Source organism: Delphinapterus leucas, chromosome 5 (genome assembly GCF_059928025.1).
Source record: "Delphinapterus leucas isolate spDelLeu-1000000601 "Yukka" chromosome 5, BTC_Dleu_Yukka2, whole genome shotgun sequence".
Lineage (NCBI taxonomy): Eukaryota > Metazoa > Chordata > Mammalia > Artiodactyla > Monodontidae > Delphinapterus > Delphinapterus leucas.
In genome coordinates this window covers 99,006,497-99,025,102 of record NC_143133.1, presented here as the reverse complement: position 1 = coordinate 99,025,102, position 18,606 = coordinate 99,006,497, and the positions used below count along the sequence as shown (strand labels likewise).

General features: G+C 35.0%; 1 protein-coding gene across 12 annotated transcripts in view; it reads left to right on the top strand.

Moving 5' to 3' along the window:
- The window catches only part of WDFY3 (WD repeat and FYVE domain containing 3), a 259,871-nt gene that overhangs the window by 100,415 nt on the left and 140,850 nt on the right, over positions 1-18,606 (top strand). For 10 of the 12 annotated variants that reach the window (XM_089912207.1, XM_089912206.1, XM_089912205.1 and 7 more), the window contains 5 exons: positions 4,520-4,573; positions 8,483-8,592; positions 12,380-12,541; positions 16,404-16,596; positions 17,909-18,095. In XM_089912207.1, coding sequence (XP_089768333.1) covers positions 4,520-4,573; positions 8,483-8,592; positions 12,380-12,541; positions 16,404-16,596; positions 17,909-18,095 — 706 coding nt within the window. The remainder of the gene's footprint in view (positions 1-4,519; positions 4,574-8,482; positions 8,593-12,379; positions 12,542-16,403; positions 16,597-17,908; positions 18,096-18,606) is intronic. The other 2 variants (XM_089912209.1, XM_089912212.1) reach the window with 1 other exon arrangement.

Below are 18,606 nucleotides of genomic sequence, written 5' to 3'. Positions count from 1 at the left end.
TGTCATAGAAAATTAAGCTTGGGTGCAGCACCTCTGGGAACATGGTCAGTGGGTCCTTCTCCAGGCAGCCTAGGTTGAACTCCCAAGGTTATTTTGGAAAATCTCTGAGCTCGCATTACATTTATCCTCCTTTCAGTGGATATAAGGTCCTAGATTGGAAATCATTTTATCTCAGAATTTAAAAATAATTTCTCCATCATATTTTAGATTCCTATACTCCTAGTAAGAAATCTGAAGCTACCTAAATTCTCCATTCTTTCTCTGTGGCCTGTATTGTGTGTGTTTGTGTGTGTGTTTTATAAAAGCATTTAGAATCTTCTCGTTGGCCCTCCTCTTCTAAAATTTCATGATAACATGCCTTGGAGTGGACCTATTTTTATACATTATGCTGAGTACTCACTGGACCTGTTTAGTCTGGAAATTCATAGCCTTTAATTTTGAGAAAGGTTTGTGAATTGTTTATATAATAATATCCTCCCCTCTGTTTTCTCTTTCTTATCACGTGTACCCCTAAGACTGTCCCTCTCATTTTCTTATCTTTCCTCTCTTATTTTCTGTCTTTGCTTTTTTACTCTCTTTGCTAGGAGAGCTTTTTGGTTTTACCATATATTCCTTCCGTGGGTTTTTTTCTTTTTTTCCCCATTTGTGACACAATACTTTTAATTTCTAAGAGATTTTTTTTTCTTTTTTAATGGTGTCTTTTGCTTTCCTTTCATGGCTTCTCTTAACGCTCTGAGGTTTCTTTTCCTTTTCTTTTTTTAAAATTTCTTTTCAGATTTTTATCTTCCTCCACAGTCTGTTTCTTTCAGGTAGTCTTTTTTGTTACTTTATTTTTGTCTCTTTTATATTAGAGAATGTCCTCCCGTGTCTCATCCTTGGCCCTCTACTGCTGTATAAGAATGGAATCTTGGAAAGTTGCTGGGTAGCTTTGTAATTGTGGCTGGAGCTTGCCTGGGCCTCAGCTTAGGGTCATTTTGCTAAGCCATTCTGTTGACCATCTTTCCCTTGAGCTAGACAGAGTCCCCAGAGAAGAATGTCCAGTGTTTACTTAGACAGTATATGTCTGACTCTGAACATTTTAGAAGCCAGTGTCTGAGGACCCTCAACATTTAGTATCAATACATAAGCTTCTATTTTATCTTCATGATGAGCCCACAACTGTGCCTGGTGTAATGTCATTGTCCCCCCTCCACCCCAATCCAAACATCCTCTGTTTTTCTTTTTAGTGAATAAATCTCTAGTCTACTACCCACACAGTAGTGGGGATCTGGGGGTCTAGCTGCTCTTACACAGACTTCACCAGTCCTTCTGTGTACAGTCCCACATTTACTTCTGTTTCTAAAGGTACTTAGTGCCACCAATTCCTGAGCCTCTTGGAGGTTGTGTTGTAGTTAGCTGCTTTTTTGTATTTTCCTTGTACTTGCTTTAAGATTCTAGAGTCTACTAAATCAGTTCCCACTAATTTCTGTGCTGTTTTAGTATCCAAAACACTGTTGTTTTCACCTTTCCTATTTTCTTTGGACTTATGGGTTTATGATTTTTAAAAAAAAATCCTTAAACAACAATTTTAGTGGGCGTATCAGTCTGCTTGGACTGCCATAACAAAATATCATAGACCAGTATAAAACAGGAATTTTTTTTCACAACTCTAGAGGCTGAAATTCTAAGAGCATGGTGCCAGCATGATTGGTTTCTGGTGAGATCTCTCTTCCTGGCTTGCAAATGGCACCTTCTCAATGTGGCCTCACCTCCAGGAGAGAGAGCTCTCTGGTGTCTCTTCTTATAAGGGCATTAATCCCATTATGAGGGACACACCCTCATGACCTCATCTAAACCCAATTACCTCCCAAAGGCCCCATCTCCAAATACCATCACATTAGGAACTAAGTCTTCAAATATGAATTCTGGGGGGGGGGGCACAATTCAGTTTATAGCAGTGAGGTTTCAGGACAGAGAAGAGATAAATGCATGTGCTCAACCTTCCATCTTTAATGGGGGACCCATTATGGAGTCTTTGGAGCAACAGCCATTAAAGTATTTTTAGATTGAGGACAAAATCTCTTAATCAGAAGCTGTACATTATATGAATTGATGTATGGATTTTAAAATGAGGCAGTTTTAATTATATTTGTAGTCCTTGAAGCAAGTCTGGTGAGAGGTGGTCAAGATAGTTTAAGGTAAACTTCCTGTCTTTTCCCTTCTCCACCAGAATGGGATTGCATCCTTTTTTTATCTTTATTGATTTCAGTTGTTCCTATACAAGTGAAAAGTTTGTCTTAAATATAAGATTTCTGTGTTTTATGCCTTTTTAGCTATTTTAAATAGGTAGTATGAAGGGAAATTTCTTTGTCACATGTTGACTCCTGTCATTGCATTTTCTTTTTTGAGTGACAGCCCTAGATTAGAAAAAAAAATTCCAAAGCTTATTTATACTCTGTTCACTGTTGCTGTCTTTATGAATACCTAATCTGCATGTTTGTAGAAAAACATTTTTCTACATTGGAGATTTGTTTTCCTAAATCTCTTTACAGTTTTATATCCATAGGGAAATAATGAAGAGTATCTTAAATGGAGGAGATGTCTCATTGTTAATTACAATAATAGTTACATAAGTTTTTTTTTTTTTTAAACTTTCTATTTTGTAATAATTATGGACTCACAGAAAGTTGCAAACATAGAGAGAGCCCCTTGTGCCCTTCCTTCTTCCATTGGTGACATATTGTTTGCCAGGTATTTTAAGATACATTTTTTCATATCATGTAATTCCATGTAAGTTTTAGTTTTAAACTTTTGAAATTCGTTAACTTCAGAATCCAGTGAGATTCAATTCAATTTTGTGTAAGTTTTACCTCCACAAGAGAAACCTTTCCAAATCACCCTATCTCAAATATAGATCTTTTATCCTGTATCTCCACACCAGTGAGTATTTATTCAGTCACCTTAAATACTTCCTTTAGAGGTTTGGTGTCATCTGAAAGTACCTTGTTTATTTACTTATTTAATGTTATTGTCTCTTGTGTTCACCCCTGTAAAAGAATGCTTGTCACAGATTAGGTGCTCAAAAAAGTTTTACTGATTTTGACATTTCTCTGTGCTCCCCCCTACCCCATTATGCTTTAAGAGTTAGAAGAGTGTTAGAAAAGCCAGCTTACTGATGTTTAAGAGAGAAAAGCATAGTTTTGGAGTGTCTCCTCTGTCAGCCTTGAAGAACTCTGGCTTTTGGAATCCTTGTTCTCTTCTTTCATTTTTAGTTTTGAACATTGGAAGTTTCTTTTGATCAGTGCTGTTATCAAAAGTACTTTCATGGAGATTTTTTGATATTTTGATTTTTCTAGTAAAAAATTCTAGATGTTGAGGATCTAGGTACATCCTGAATCATCTTTCTTCTTGCATATCCCATTCTGGTTTTCCGATTGATCAATTGATTTCTATTGTGGTTAAAACACTAACATTAGATCTGCCCTCTTAACAAACTTTTGCATGTACAGTACAGTAAATTGTAAGTACAATGTTGTACAGTAGATCTCTAGAACTTTTTCATATTACACAACTGTAACTTTATACACATTTATCAACAACTTTCCATTTCCTCCTCCTCTCAGCCTTTGGCAACCACCGTTCCACTTTCTGCTTCTATGAGTTTGGCTGCTTTCAATACCTCACATAACCTTTTATTTTATAGGAAGTTATCATTGAAAGTAATTTTTGTTATGATTTACATGCACATAATTTTTCTCCAAAAAGAAGCAGGTGGAATGAGTCCTCTGTTATTCTTTTGAAAATTGGCTCTATCTGTTGTGCATCAGAGAAAGATTATTTTTCCAGAGCTCCTCTGAATTTGGTGTGAAATACTTACTTTGTTTGTTACCTAATCACCATTCACATATCAAGTCTTTTTACCATCACTTCTAACATTCATTGTAGATATCTCAGTAGGAACCATGCTTATTGGCAATTCTATTGTTTAAATCTATCCATCAGAAGTTAGTAAAACTGGAAAATTTTAGGTAGGTCAACATGCAAAGTGGGTACATGGGCTGATTTGTAATACAGTAGTCCTGTTCTCTCTGTCTCTCGTAATTCTCTTGGTTATAGCCTCCCTGTGGTTTTGTTAAAAATCTATAGTGACTTTCAACTAATTTGAAAAATATATAATTTTGTAGCCATATTGTGTACAGGATATGGCTTAAGACTTTTCCCTATCTCTTCTAGTTATTTGTTAAGTTCAGCCATGCAGTCTGTTTAATTCTAAGGTCAGTCACATGGTCGATTTTACATCATTGAAAGAGAAAATTCCCACCTGTGTAAAAATAGTATCTTCAGTTTATTGTTAATGACTTTGCTGCATGCTAGGTGCCACTGTTAAGCCCAGTGCTGTAATGCCCACTGGGCAGCGGCCCAGTGATAGAGAAGCCAAATGATGCTGACCACAGTTGGCACCTGGTGCAGCATCTTGTGGTGGGATTAGTATAATGTAGTGAATCCCCAATTAGACAACCCAGCCTTTTTTTTTAAACAGAAAAACAGTGTGCCCCGCTGTCCTCCAAGGATTTCAAAGCCACAATACCTTCAGGTAATTTCATTCCCAAGGTGTGATGATGTATTATCAAATTGAAAGAAGCATGGAAGCTATGAGTCCTAATACTATTTTTCTCACTAACGTGGAAGTGGTTTTTTTTGGAAGGGAGGGGTGGGAATGGGCGTTTAGGGCTTGGTTTCTTAGTTAATGAAAAAAGTGTAATAGTACTATTGATGTGTCTCACATTATCATCCTGAAGCATAAGTTTGAAAATGACTATGCTTTAAATGGACTTTGCAAAAGGAAAAAATATTGTATTACACTTATTATTAACACGTTTTGTGTTCTGGTTGTTCTGAATGCAGTCTAATTGAATTTACTTACACTCTCTCTCAGTGTAGACTGGGAACTTAACGTTTCCTTTAAAACTGTCTACATATTCTTATTTAATCTAATAATGAGCTCTACTAACTTCATTTCTGTATTTTTTGGCCTAACTATGTGTACTGTACTGCAGCATGAAAGCTAAAGCTTAAATCAAAATGATTGGCAACTCTCAAGATGGGCTGATATTAATATGTTCTTTTTATTATAATCTTATAATCTTAAGTTAAATCAGTGTTTAAATTTGTATTTGTTTAAAATTTGTGAAAATAAAAGATCATAATGCTATATTTTTTGACTAGGAGCGTTTTTCAAAGTTTTAAGAAATTCTGTGGTTTATGGAGGTTTAATATGTTGTCTACATAACTTTTTAAAGATAGCACTAAATGTTACATACTTTTACAATGAGCTTCTTGATTTATTTAAAATGAAAACTCGGAGATCCCATCAAGTTGTTTTGCATGGCAACCTACTGAAATTAGTAGGTGAAAGTAAAATAGTTCTTCTGAATATGTTTGTTATGTAAAGATAGTCTATTTTATCAATGAGAGTTTCCAATCTCTCCTGTATTATTCAGCCACAACTATTGTCAAGACTTCTTTGTATGCACCTGTAATTCAAAGCCAGATAACATAATTGTATATTATTGCTGATGTAACTGAAGTCTCTATCTTCTTCTCAAAAAGAGCAGTTGTTATTATTAAGTTGGTAAAATTGTTAAAGGGACACCATTAATAATTATACTGTCTTGATCCTTTTCAAGGTTTATTTTCATACGTATTATCTCATTTAATCAGCTCAGCAATCTACTGAACTGTTGTAATGTTTAATAACAAATAGGACATTTTTGAAAATACATTGTCTTTTCTTATCTTGAGGAATATCTTAATGTTCATTGTCAACCAAAACGAAAGAAACCACACACTTTTGTAAATGCCATTGATCAGATAGATATATGGAACTGTTTCAAACCAAGAGTACATTTTTGGTGTTTTGGTTCTCAAAATAACCATTGGCATTCATTGTTCATAATTGGCAACTTGTTGAATAGCAGTGAAAAAACATATTTGTCCAAACTTCTTTTAATGTTAATAGTGTTAAGTACTATGGGTGGAATCTGGAGTCACTCAAAATGTGTCTTATCTGTAGGTTTCTAGATTCTCTACCAGGGAGATAAATTTGTTTACCTTTTAAAGTAGGCTTAGTTCTTCAAAATATTTTTTTCCCTCTGTGAGAGACATAGGTGGTATTGATCAGTTGATTTACCAATCAATGTTTCTTTTTTTAATGAAATAGAATTTCATTACATTTGTGTAATTGTAAAATAAAGCAATTTGAAGACTGCAGGTATTTTTTTTAAGATGTTGAGTTACGAAATTGGAAACGCACAATTTAAAACCAAAGTCGCCTGGTTACGAAGAAGCCTAGGAAATGAAAGCATAGCATGTCAGCCTTTGATTAAGAATTTTAGCCAACTGGTAAGGAGCTGTTTTCCTTACATGAGTGTTTAATTACTATCAAGGAAAGACTGCTCGTGTTATATAGCAAATGGCTGGGGTCCATTGTAGGCTTGCAGGAAAAATTTGCACGTTAGTTTTTACCAATGATCTTAAACCATGATTGCTAAAGATGGTTTCTCAATGGTATTCTTTTATTTGTTTTCTTCTTTCTCTATTTAATCAGCCTTGAACATTGCTTTCTTTGTATTACTCCCCTTTCAAAACTTTCAGGAATCTCTGTTACCCATAATAAATGCAAACCTCCTGATGTTCTTGAGAAGTTGAATTCAGTGTGTCCTTTGATCTCCCTGGGTTGATTTATTCACTCATTTAACAGGTGTTTATTGAGTGCCCACTTAGTGCCAGTGATGTGCTCCATACTGGGGATCAGCTCTGAACAAGGCTGACAAAGTCTGCTCCCACGGTGTTTGTTTTCTAGAGAGGGGCAAGAGACTATAAAATCAGTGATCATGAATACAGTAATTTCAACATTTACCAGATACTGAATACCCGAAGTAAGCCAGGGTTCTGTTGACTTCTCTTTTCCAGTAAAATTTTTTTATCACTATCTTTATCTTTTACAGGCTAAGCAGCCTGGATTTGAATATAAGTTCTGTCCCTGACTCTAGGCAAATTACTTATCCTCTCCATTTCTCAATTTATATTATAATAAGGGGTCTAAGAATAGAAAATAACTTACAGGGTTCTACATAAAGATTAAATGAGTTGAATCTGCAAGCACTTAAAACAGTGCTTGTTGGGCTTCCCTGGTGGCGCAGTGGGTTGAGAGTCCACCTGCCGATGCAGGGGACGCGGGATCGTGCCCTGGTCGGGGAAGATCCCACATGCCGCGGAGCGGCTAGGCCCGTGAGCCATGGCCGCTGAGCCTGCGCGTCCGGAGCCTGTGCTCCGCAACGGGAGAGACCACAACAGTGAGAGGCCCGCGTATGGCAAAAAACCCCACAAAAAACAGTGCTTGTTGTACAGTTAAGACTCAGTAAAAATAAGGTATCTTAAAAAATTTTCCTTTAGCATGTTCTTTCAAATGGAAGTATATAAAGATGAAATATGTCCAGCACAGTATCATGTGTAAGTTTTGTATCATTCAGTTATTGAATAAAACACTTTTATCTTGATTGTCTTAAATGTCTTAAAGGAAAGAATACCTCTAAAGTAACCTAAATTCTATTCTACATCCTGTGTCTTTATGACGTGTGTTAAGTATATGTTAGTAAATTAACATGTTGGTTTACAGTGAACAGATTGGACTTATTTTCTGACTTTAATTCATCTACTATTACAATGTAAAAATTGATGAACTCTGTGCTGATAAAATTAAATGCATGGTTAAGGATTTATCCATTTTCCCTTATCCTTAAAAACATAATCAACTAAGTTGACTTTCAAAGATTCTTCCAACACTACAGTTCTATGAATGACTCCCTCACTGTTTATCTCTTCCTAATGTCAGCTGTTCAGGTCACCCCTTGTGTGTATCACTGAGCCAACCTCCTAATTTGTTTCCCCCATCAATCTCTTTGCCCTTAAAGTTTGTCATACACATCACTCTAAATTAATAGTCTTAAAATAATCCTTTCATCATCTACTTTGCTCAAGAAACTACATTTGCTCCCTCTTGCCCAAAGAGTCAAATACAGACAGCCCTTAGCTTACCTTCCTTCGTAAGTAGGCATTTTCTGTCACTACTATTGATATTAGACTCTAATTCTCAGCATATGCTCTTCTAGAATGTGAACCCTATGTTATTACAGTTGTTCCTCTTGATCATTCCTCTAGCCACACTTTTGTTTTAATACAGTGTGCCTAATCTCTCTGTTTCCATCCCTCCCTCCCAGTTTCTAGAGAGACTTGTTTTACAGGCAGGTTTAACTCAAATTTCCCCTGTTCCGTGACTCTTTTTGACTAGTTTGTGACGTACCTTTTCCTAAAATATATAGGTTGACTTTTACATTTCTGTATTGATATGATGACATCTACATATACCATTAAAACATTGCTCTCTTTAACATATTTTGTATGTGATTTCTCTCTACCTAATGACTTTCCTTTGGTTTTATAGAGGCTGCAAGTCGGGCCATAGTCCAATTCTTGGAAATCAATCAGAGTGAAGAAGCCAGTAGAGGTTGGATGCTTCTGACAACAATTAATTTGTTAGCATCCTCTGGTCAGGTAAATTCTTGGCTTTCATGTTTGAAGCGTCTTTTTAATCCTCTTGGGATTTTGTGAAATTAAATTTATCATCATATCCAAATAAGATTTTATGATAATCTGTGTATTCTTCTAATTCTTCTTACACATTATTTCATGCTTCTCACAACATCTCTATAAGGAGGTTAATGTTTCCATTTTACACATGAGGAAATGCTTAAATTAGAACAGTGTTTTCCATCTTTGTCACATCATAGCACACATAGAGCATGGTACCATTTGTACAGCACACTGGGCAAAAAGATGGGCTACCTGTGTCTGGAGGGAAGTAGCCCAGGAACTGCATTTCTGTAACCCATGTTAGGGAAACTTTGACTCGGAAGAGTCATCTAAGATTCATCTAAGGTCACTTAGCTAATAAGGAATAAGTGACGTGGAAAATACTTTAAAATTTTTCTAACTTTTATGCAAAATAAGGAAATATTGTCATTTTCAGGATAATACATATTTCCTTCCTACTTGATTTTTTCTGGAGATTGCTTTTTTTCCCTTTAAATTAGCTTTAAGCATCTGTCATGATACATATGGCATGTAGTCATTTATGTGCTGTTTGAATACCCGATTTGTGACCTGTGATGTCTTGGGGATGAAGGAAGTTTATTCAGCCTTCTAAAATCCAGAGTATAATTACCTTCAAAGTCCACACGAATCTTGAGAATGACTATTGTCTAAATTACTATGGGCTTTCAAATACCTCATGGAATTTACAAAAGTAAATGTGACATCGATCATACTACCGTGACAGGCCACAGGAGAAACAGTGCACATTTCTTAGTAACCATATCCTGAAACCAGGTACTAGCCTAAAGTAAGCAGCACTAGAATTTTTTTTCTTTGGAATGGCCTGTTTCCTTTTTAATTTGCTGGGGTTTTGTTTTGTTTTGTTTTTTATTTATTTTATTATATTTTAAATTTTTATTGGAGTATAGTTGATTTACAATATTGTGTTATGTTTTGTTTTTTAAATCAGAAAACGAACAAGACCAACTTGTACTGATTTACCTGGGACTATCTGAGTTTTGGCATAGAAGGCCCACATCCCAGGAAACCCCTCAGTCCTGGGCAAATGGAGATGTTTATTCACCCTAAGTACTAAGTAACCTTCAGATAGTCCTAAAGTAGACCATTGTTTTCATGTGTCTATGGCCATATCAAGTGACTATCAAAATACCAATTCTACTTGCTATCGATGGTAGCTATAAATGCCTCTACGTTACTGTACCAAAGTTTGGTTTGGCTTAGAATAATACATAAAATAATAGTGTTTAATTGGAATATTTCTAAGTTTTATTCATGTTTTCTGTAGTTGCACTATTTTTCTTTCTCTCTTGTGAGCATAGACTGTGTCATACCATAACACCTAGAACATGGTAGAAAATCAGTAAATGTGTATTAACTTAAATGTGCACAAATGGATAGACCAATTTAAAAGCATAAGAAAAGAATCAGGAGAAAAGAATCACTTAAAAAAATTACAAATGTTGCCGATTACCGGTTTGGATACCCAGTTGTACTTTTAATCTATCCGTTATAAGATGAAAATGAAAAATCATATCATTTTGCTTAATATGAAGGGATAGCTAGTAATAGTCTAACTGGAAAAAGACATTTAAAAAAGAAAATTCAGTGTTATGTTTTTTTTTTGCGGTACGCGGGCCTCTCACTGTTGTGGCTTCTCCCGTTGCGGAGCACAGGCCCCGGATGTGCAGGCTCAGCGGCCATGGCTTACGGGCCCAGCCGCTCCACGGCATGTGGGATCTTCCTGGACCAGGGCACGAACCTGTGTCCCCTGCATCGGCCGGCAGACTCTCAACCACTGCACCACCAGGGAAGCCCCAGTGTTATGTTTTGAGCTGACTTTCTTGTTTGCATGCTATCTTCTGTTGGCAGCAGTGAGATAGAGATGACAAAAACATGGTCCTGAATCAACATGTAGATGACAGAGATGAAGTGGATGAAGATAATACCATAAAATGCAATAATGGGCTATATGTAGTACTATGAAAATAGAAATGGAGTTGTAAATTTTGTAGGTGAGGGTAGGAAGAAAGATGAGGAATTAAAGTTTCAGGCATGAACAGACGTTTAAATTGAGAGTCAGATGGAGACATGGGGTGTCTAGAAACAATAAATGGTAGATGAGAACTGCAGAGAGCTTTTGAGTATTAGAAGAGGGAAATGATAGTGGATATGTAGAAAGGGGCCAGATCTTGGAAAGGATTGTTCCTTAGGCGCTCTCTCCTCCCCGTCACCCGGCTACTGCATTAGTTCAAGTCCGGCCGTTCTTACGGTTTTCGGTACTAGTTTCCTAATTGCTCTCACCTTCCTGCTCTTTAATCTATGGTCTATACTATCACCAGCTAATTTTCTAAAATCTGATTCTATAACTCCTTTGTAACACTTCATTGGGTCTCCAATCCCAGCAAAATAAAAGTAAAAGTAAAATGGGAGACCACACGCATAGGTCATTGAGCATGTATAAACCATGGGCCACTTAACCCGCTCTCTAACCCCAGACAGGGTGTATAAGTGATGAGCCTCAGTTGCTCCCTTTGTAAAGTAAGGAGCGTATAGTAATAAAATCTACCTTGTAGGGATGACTTGAGAAATAGGTGAGAGCATGTATTTAAAGTGCTTAGCTTTATGCCTGTTATATAATAAACACTCATTAAAGATTAGACATTATTATTGTGGCTTTTCAGGAGTCAGCAGTTTTGGACTCAGGTTCCTGAAACATTATGTACCATATGGCCTAAGCTCCTGTGTATCTTCCAGGTGATCTTTCCCCTCTTGTTTTAATTCCGACACTTTTCCATTCTACTCCTGCCAGTGGTGATCATTCCCTTTTTATATTAGCCTGAATGTACTACCATTGTTACACATAAGAGATTAAATCATAGTTATTAACAAACCTGCTTCTGCTCTAGACTACAGTCTTCTGAAGGGCAGGGATCCTTCATCATTGCATGCCGAGCTCCCAACACACTGACTGACATACCCTAGGCATTCAGGAAATGTTTAATGTCAAAATTAATAAACAGATCGACAGATGATGCTAACCTGTTGATCTCCAGCATGGAAAAACTTTCTATTCCAAACTGTACCATGGAAAGATTTTTATAATTATTATAGCATATTTCTTAACAGTGCTGAAATGTTCACCATAAGAATGTCTAAAATTTCTTCCTTTAGTAATCTTTGAAAATAATGTAGAAATTTTTTTGTGTCAGTGATGGCTATATCCTTCAAGTGCCCTTCCAACCCTAAGAATCTACAATAAAAATAAAAGTGATAGTAAAGCAACTACTAATATATAATTTAGTACTCAGTGTATCTTTGCATTTGTTATATAACCCTCATATTAACCCTAAGCGATATGTACTATTATATCCATTTTATAGGAGAGAAAGGTGAGGTCTAACAAAATTAGTTTGCCTAATAAGTTCATGGTTAAAATCTTTTCTAAATCCTAAAGTTTATGTTCTTTGTAACATGCTGCCTCTTAATAGTCAACCTAATAAATACCTTACTAAATAACAAACTTCTCAATATTTGGTTACAGCAAATTTGTCCAAATAGGAAATACATATTTGTCAGCATGGAGTCATTTTAATTTTTTTTCAGGCATTTAAAAAGTTATTTTCATATATAATTTTCTGGCTTAAAATTTGAGCTTACTTAGCTACACCAAGTAGTTATGTCTATCTGTCTATCTGTCTATTCACTTATTTATCGGTTTGTTTTCCAGAAAACCGTGGACTGCATGACAACGATGTCAGTGCCTTCCACCCTGGTTAAATGTTTATATCTGTTTTTTGACCTTCCACATGTGCCTGAGGCAGTTGGAGGTGCACAGAATGAGCTACCTCTAGCAGAACGTCGTGGACTACTCCAGAAAGTTTTTGTACAGGTATGGAAGGTGCTATTTGCCTGGCCATCTATACCACTCTATTTAAAGTGTAACAGGTACACTCCTTAAATAGATGTCCTGCCTATTCCATTTTCTATAGTATTTCATGCTGTTTATTATAAGTTCACTTTATCTCATCTGTCACATTTCTTGAATCTGCACATTTCTTTTGAAGAATATTTAGATGAGGGATTAACAAATTTGTTTCTCTGAACAGAGGTTACCTTTGATATAGCAAAAACATCTCTAAAATGAACTAAGCAAGGAAAACTTTTATTGACAATAATTAAGTTTTGCATAATATTTCTTCTAATGTCAAGAAATTCTGTTTTGTTGCTGTCTATATATAGGAAGTCCTTAGCCTATATAAATATTTAGCTTAGAAAAGACAGTTTATTTTAGTGGCTGCTGCCACCTCCTCTGCTCCTTGCCTATAAGGCCCTTCTTTCCCACTGTTGCCACTCTTCTTTTAATAGCATTAGCAGATTAAGTATACCTTTGTTAGCTAGCCTGGAAATATTATCATCATTTTGATATCCTTTCTTGGGAGAAAATTTTCAAAACAAACAAACTACAGACATTTAGAATATAATCTGTCCATGTAAAAATACATGTTTGACACAAGACGATAAATACTGCATGGTTCCATTTATAAGTAAAGTGGTCAAACTTTCAAAAGTAGAGTGTTGGTTGCCAGGGGCTGGGAGGTGGGGAAAAGAAAGTTGTTGTTCCGTGTTACAGAGATTCAGTTTTGCAAGAGGAAAATGTTCTAGAGATGTGTTGCACAATAATGTGCATGTAGTTAACACTACTGTACTCTATATTTGCGTATGATTTAAGATGGTTAAATTTTGTTATGTGTTTTTATGCCTCAATTTAAAAAACCAACACCTGTTTGAGTCCCGTTTTCTGAAATAAGATGCCAAGGATTTTGGGAAAGATTAAATGAATAATAACCAAAGCTATGGTTCTCTGCTTCAGACATAGTAGACATGAAATAAAAATATTTATTTTTTAATAAATAAATGTGATTCCTGCTGTTGCCACCACCAGCGCCATAATCTGTGAGAGTAGGAAGAGAGAACAGAGACGACAGTGGATCTGCAGTAGGTTCGGTAGAGTTGGGGACCCATGTTGATGACACCTGGTGTAACTGGGGTCGTTGCTCCAGGAATGCTCCAGGGTTTGTTGAGGTCTAGCAATGAAGATCGGGAAGAGGGAGACCAAGATGGTTTAGAAAGGAAAAGACAAGATTACCAATAAAATACTAATTCAAAAAATATTTATTCAACACTTGATTTATTAGATACTTTTGTGCTGGTGTTTAGCATCCCTTATCTCGTGTGAATTTACAAGACAATCCATGACTTCAGAGCTTCTGTTTTCCTCAAAAATGGTGATGTGAGTGGATGGCAGAAATGGGATTAGACTTGAGGTTTATCTAACCCCTCAATTAGATTGGATGAGAAGAGCAGTGGGAATAAATAAAAGAGTAAACCACATAGGAATTAAAGCTATTTTAAGACATTGATGAATGGAGTGGGTTAGTCTTTGGTAATCAGACTAGAGCCCTGTTTTAATAAAGCCCTTCTGTAGAACTAATTAATACCTTAGGCAATAAATGGAAGCTGAATTTTTTTTCTTCCACTTTTATTGAGCTATAATTGACTTACAGCACTGTTGAAGTTTAAGGTGTGCAGCATGGTGATTAGACTTACATACATCATGAAATGAGGACCACAGTGTTTAGTGAACATCCATCATCTCACTTAGACACAACGCGAGGAAGCTGAATTTTATATATTTAACACTAAATAAGTAGCAGAGATTTTTTTCCTAAAACTTAATTTTTTCTATATCTGAAAACACTGGGTGCTGACTTTGAACTAAATGTGGGATTCATTTTAGCATATTGGAATCATTGAATGTTAAAGGCCAAAAGGAACTCAAAAGAAAATTTAAATGAAACGCTTCATTTACAGTTATGGAAACCGATCCACAGCAGGTGCGTGGCAGTGATTAGAGCCCAGCTCTCCCACCACCTAGTCCAGTACTCCTTTAGTGTCTCACTTACCTTTTTTAGTTCCTCATTGCAGGCTGGACATTGTTTTCATCATTTTGTCTAGAAAAACAATGGGCACAACTTATTAAATGTTTTCAGAACACATAGTGTTTATGATAGATGAAATCCCTATGTTTATATTTTGTGACAGATGGTTTCCTGGGACCTTAGCAGTTGGTACTGCTTCATGTAGGTTTTTTTTGCTTTGCATTTGCATTGATGTGGCCAATTACTGCTCTGCCACAGTTGGCTGGACTTTATAACAGAGTCCCTACAAATAGAAGTGGTTAGTGTAGGGGCCGAAGAGGATGAGTAGACTCTTCAGTTTTCTCTTCTGTAAAATGAAAGGATTATACTAGATTATTTTAAGAAGCCTTTTGCCTTTGAAGATTAAGAACTAGTAATCTTAAGAGTCAACATCAAGGAATTATATCTAGCTTATTTTTGAGGACAAAGATTTGATTTGGAAAAAAGTATTTTATTTTCAGGTTTGTTTTTATGTTACAGATTAGAGAAATGACATCTGTCCCTCTAATCACATAAGGGTAGTGTGAAAACCAACAAAAAGTATAATCAACAATACACTCTTCTGAGCTTTTTTTTGCTGCAAATGATTATCTTTTTTTCATATATCTTTTTTGTTGCATTTAACACATATGGAAAAAGATACACGTTACATGTATGAATGGAAATTCGGTATCCAACAGTGTCTCCAGACATTTTTTTGGTGGGGGGGATTGCCTGCACTTACAGATTTTATAAATATTTTGTTGTTTCCCTGAATTCTTAATTTTTTTCCCTGGTATTTGGCGGCTATGAATTAGAAATTCTTGTATTTAAGTAAAATTTTGCATTGAAGGAAATAGGAAAAGGAAGACCTAGCTTTCTCGGACAAAACATGATACTTCAAATACTTTTTTCTGTTTAGTAGTTTCCCCACAAATATTAAAATACTCCAATTTTATTTTATTTATTTTATAAAGTTTAAAAAATATTTAGATGAGAAAATTTAGCACAGAGAAGAAAAATTAACTTTTTCTGACACCAAATCGAGATTAGAAGAAAAAGGTCCATTGAGGGCAGAAACCATAGCTGCATTCCCCAAGTAGCAGGCCCTTAGGGCTGTAAACACTTGTGCAGTGTGTATTTTGCAAACCATAGGTAAGGGATAAGTTCTCATTCCAGGGTTTAAGAAGTGTTGAATCATGCTTTAGAAGATTTTTGACTACTAGACATACTGATACTTCTGAATTAAGATGATTTTTTAGTTCTAATATCCCCTTCTACTTGTATAGAAGTTGGAACAATTTGAGAATACTTTTACTTTTAAAAAACCTATTTCTACTTTCTTGTCTCCCTAAAACTGTTCCTTTTAGAGAAGAAAATTACATTTCACCTATGACAAACTAAGAGTTAAGGAACCAAATTATCGATAGAAAACTAGAGTGCTGATCTTGAAAGTTAACCTTTGATTTATTCCGTTTCATGGTAGGGTGAAGCAATACAAAAAAAAAAAAAATACCATGGTAAAGAGAGGATGGTAAACATAGAACATTTTTTTTAAAAAAATAAGCTGATAAAAGTAGAGGTGATTAACTGTTTTACCATAACACTTCTAAATTGTAGGTGTCTTTTTTAATGTTGCCTAAGTTAGAGCACTCATCATTGTGGCTTTAATGATATCGCTCAGTACTAACCCTGAACTTTCAGAGTTTTTAATAATCAGATCTAGTCCTTTTCTAGCTCCCCCCTTTCCCCAACCATTCATTTATTTATGTACATATTTTGTTTGTTCTTTAGATCTTAGTGAAACTCTGCAGTTTTGTTTCTCCGGCCGAGGAGCTGGCTCAAAAAGACGATCTCCAGCTTTTATTCAGTGCAATAACCTCTTGGTGCCCTCCCTATAACCTGCCTTGGAGGAAGAGTGCCGGAGAAGTCCTTATGACCATATCCCGACATGGTCTCAGTGTCAATGTGGTGAAGTATATTCACGGTGAATATCTCGTAATGTATTCATTTTAGGTGCTCTGAATTTCCTCCACTTTTCTCTCCTCATATGATGGGAAATTTGTTTTTATCTCTCAATTCTCCAAAGATTCTATTTTAAATTAAAAGTATATTGGCCAGGAAAAAAAAATTTATTTTTTATTTGTGAGGCATTTCAGGTATAAGAAATTCTCATGTTCCAAATGTTGGATATCTACAAGAGTTAAAATAACTGCTTTGTTATGTAAATGGTCAATTGTAATATAATGTAAGTTCTATGTCATAGCCTATTCTTCCCTCCTTTTTTGCTGGACAAAGAGTTTTTTTGAGAAGCTATAGTTAAAGTCTTTCTGAAGATATTTCATAAGTAGACAACCTGTCCAATGCAGCATAAATAAAATTAGGTAGATTCTTTATCAGCACTGAGGAGAAATTGTCCATTCTGTTTAACTCATAAATATGTGTCAACTATCCCTTAAAATGTCTAATTAGGAGAAATAGGAGACAGTTGTAGCATCTCAAATAGTCCATTTACATATATATATAGATGTGTATATATATCTCTCTATATATATAGATACAGATATAGATACACATAAACTGAAAAATCTTTCAAAATAATTTTTAGTACAACTATTCACTTACCTGAGGTCAGTGAGTCATTCAATGTTTCTTGCCTCCGTTGTTATGTTAAATCTTGTTAGTTTTTGTTACGTGACACTGGGTTTCTTAAGACAAATAAATTTCATTAAAGGTAAGAGAGGAATGTCTTCTTTGAAACACCTCCAATCCCAAAAGTTATTATGGGGTATAACTGTGTTTTAAACTAGTAAATATATAGTACAAACATAATTTTTAAAATTTTATTTCCTTAAGTATTTTTGTATGTCAGTAGTCTATATTCACTCTAATTATAACTTTTAACTAATTAGTAGATTTTTCTTCTTAAACTTAGAAGATAGTTTTTTTATTTTTTCCACTTTTTACTATATTCATAAAAATCAAAAATATCATATGTCAGCAGACAGTCATTTTGTTGAATAGTAAAACATCTAAATATGATGTAAAAACTGTAATAAATGTCAACTAATTTTTAACACTTCCTGTATTACTCTTTGTTTACTACTTACAGGTAGAGCTTCCTCAGTCAATTTGAATCTTACATTGGCTTTTAGAATGTGTAACATTTATCTTACAATATTTTATAGATACACTAAAATTTAATGTTTTATTAAGCACCAGTTAAGAATGAAGGAAATTTTCTTAAGCAGTTGACAAATTATACATATATATACTTATTCAGTTCTTTATTTTTACAGAAAAAGAATGTTTATCTACGTGTGTTCAGAATATGCAGCAATCAGATGACCTGTCTCCCCTAGAAATTGTTGAAATGTTTGCTGGACTTTCTTGTTTCCTCAAAGATTCTAGTGATGTTTCCCAAACTCTTTTGGATGATTTTCGGATATGGCAAGGATACAGTTTCCTTTGTGATCTCTTGCTTAGGTAAAACCCCATAATTTAAGAATATATTTTAAATTTCTACTTAGTCTTTTCATCAAAGGAAACAATGTAGTTTGGGCTTATAGGGAAGAAGAAATCAACCAATCACTTATTTAATGTATACTTTATCCTCTTAGCTTTAATCACTTCTTTTTATTCCTGTTCTGTCAAGAGAGTTCAAAGTATGAATTTAGAGTTAATTTGGAAAATGTAGGCTGCAAACGTGGAGTCAATAGTTAGATGTGAAGAAGAAATCTGCTCTTCTTTAGTAGCTGAGGGAGAAGAGTTTGAATGAACTAATTAACATCTTCCTGAAGTGTAAACTCTTCTTGCTTAATTATATTTTTGATTTTCCTTACCAGTAACTCCAGTGTTACTATTAATGTAGTTAATAACAAGAGTAATTTTGTAGATTGAATGAGACATTACAAATATATATATAAAACAAATGTCAGTCTAAAAATGTTTCACTAGCCTTCTTTTTCATCCCAAATGTTCCATGTACATACTGGGA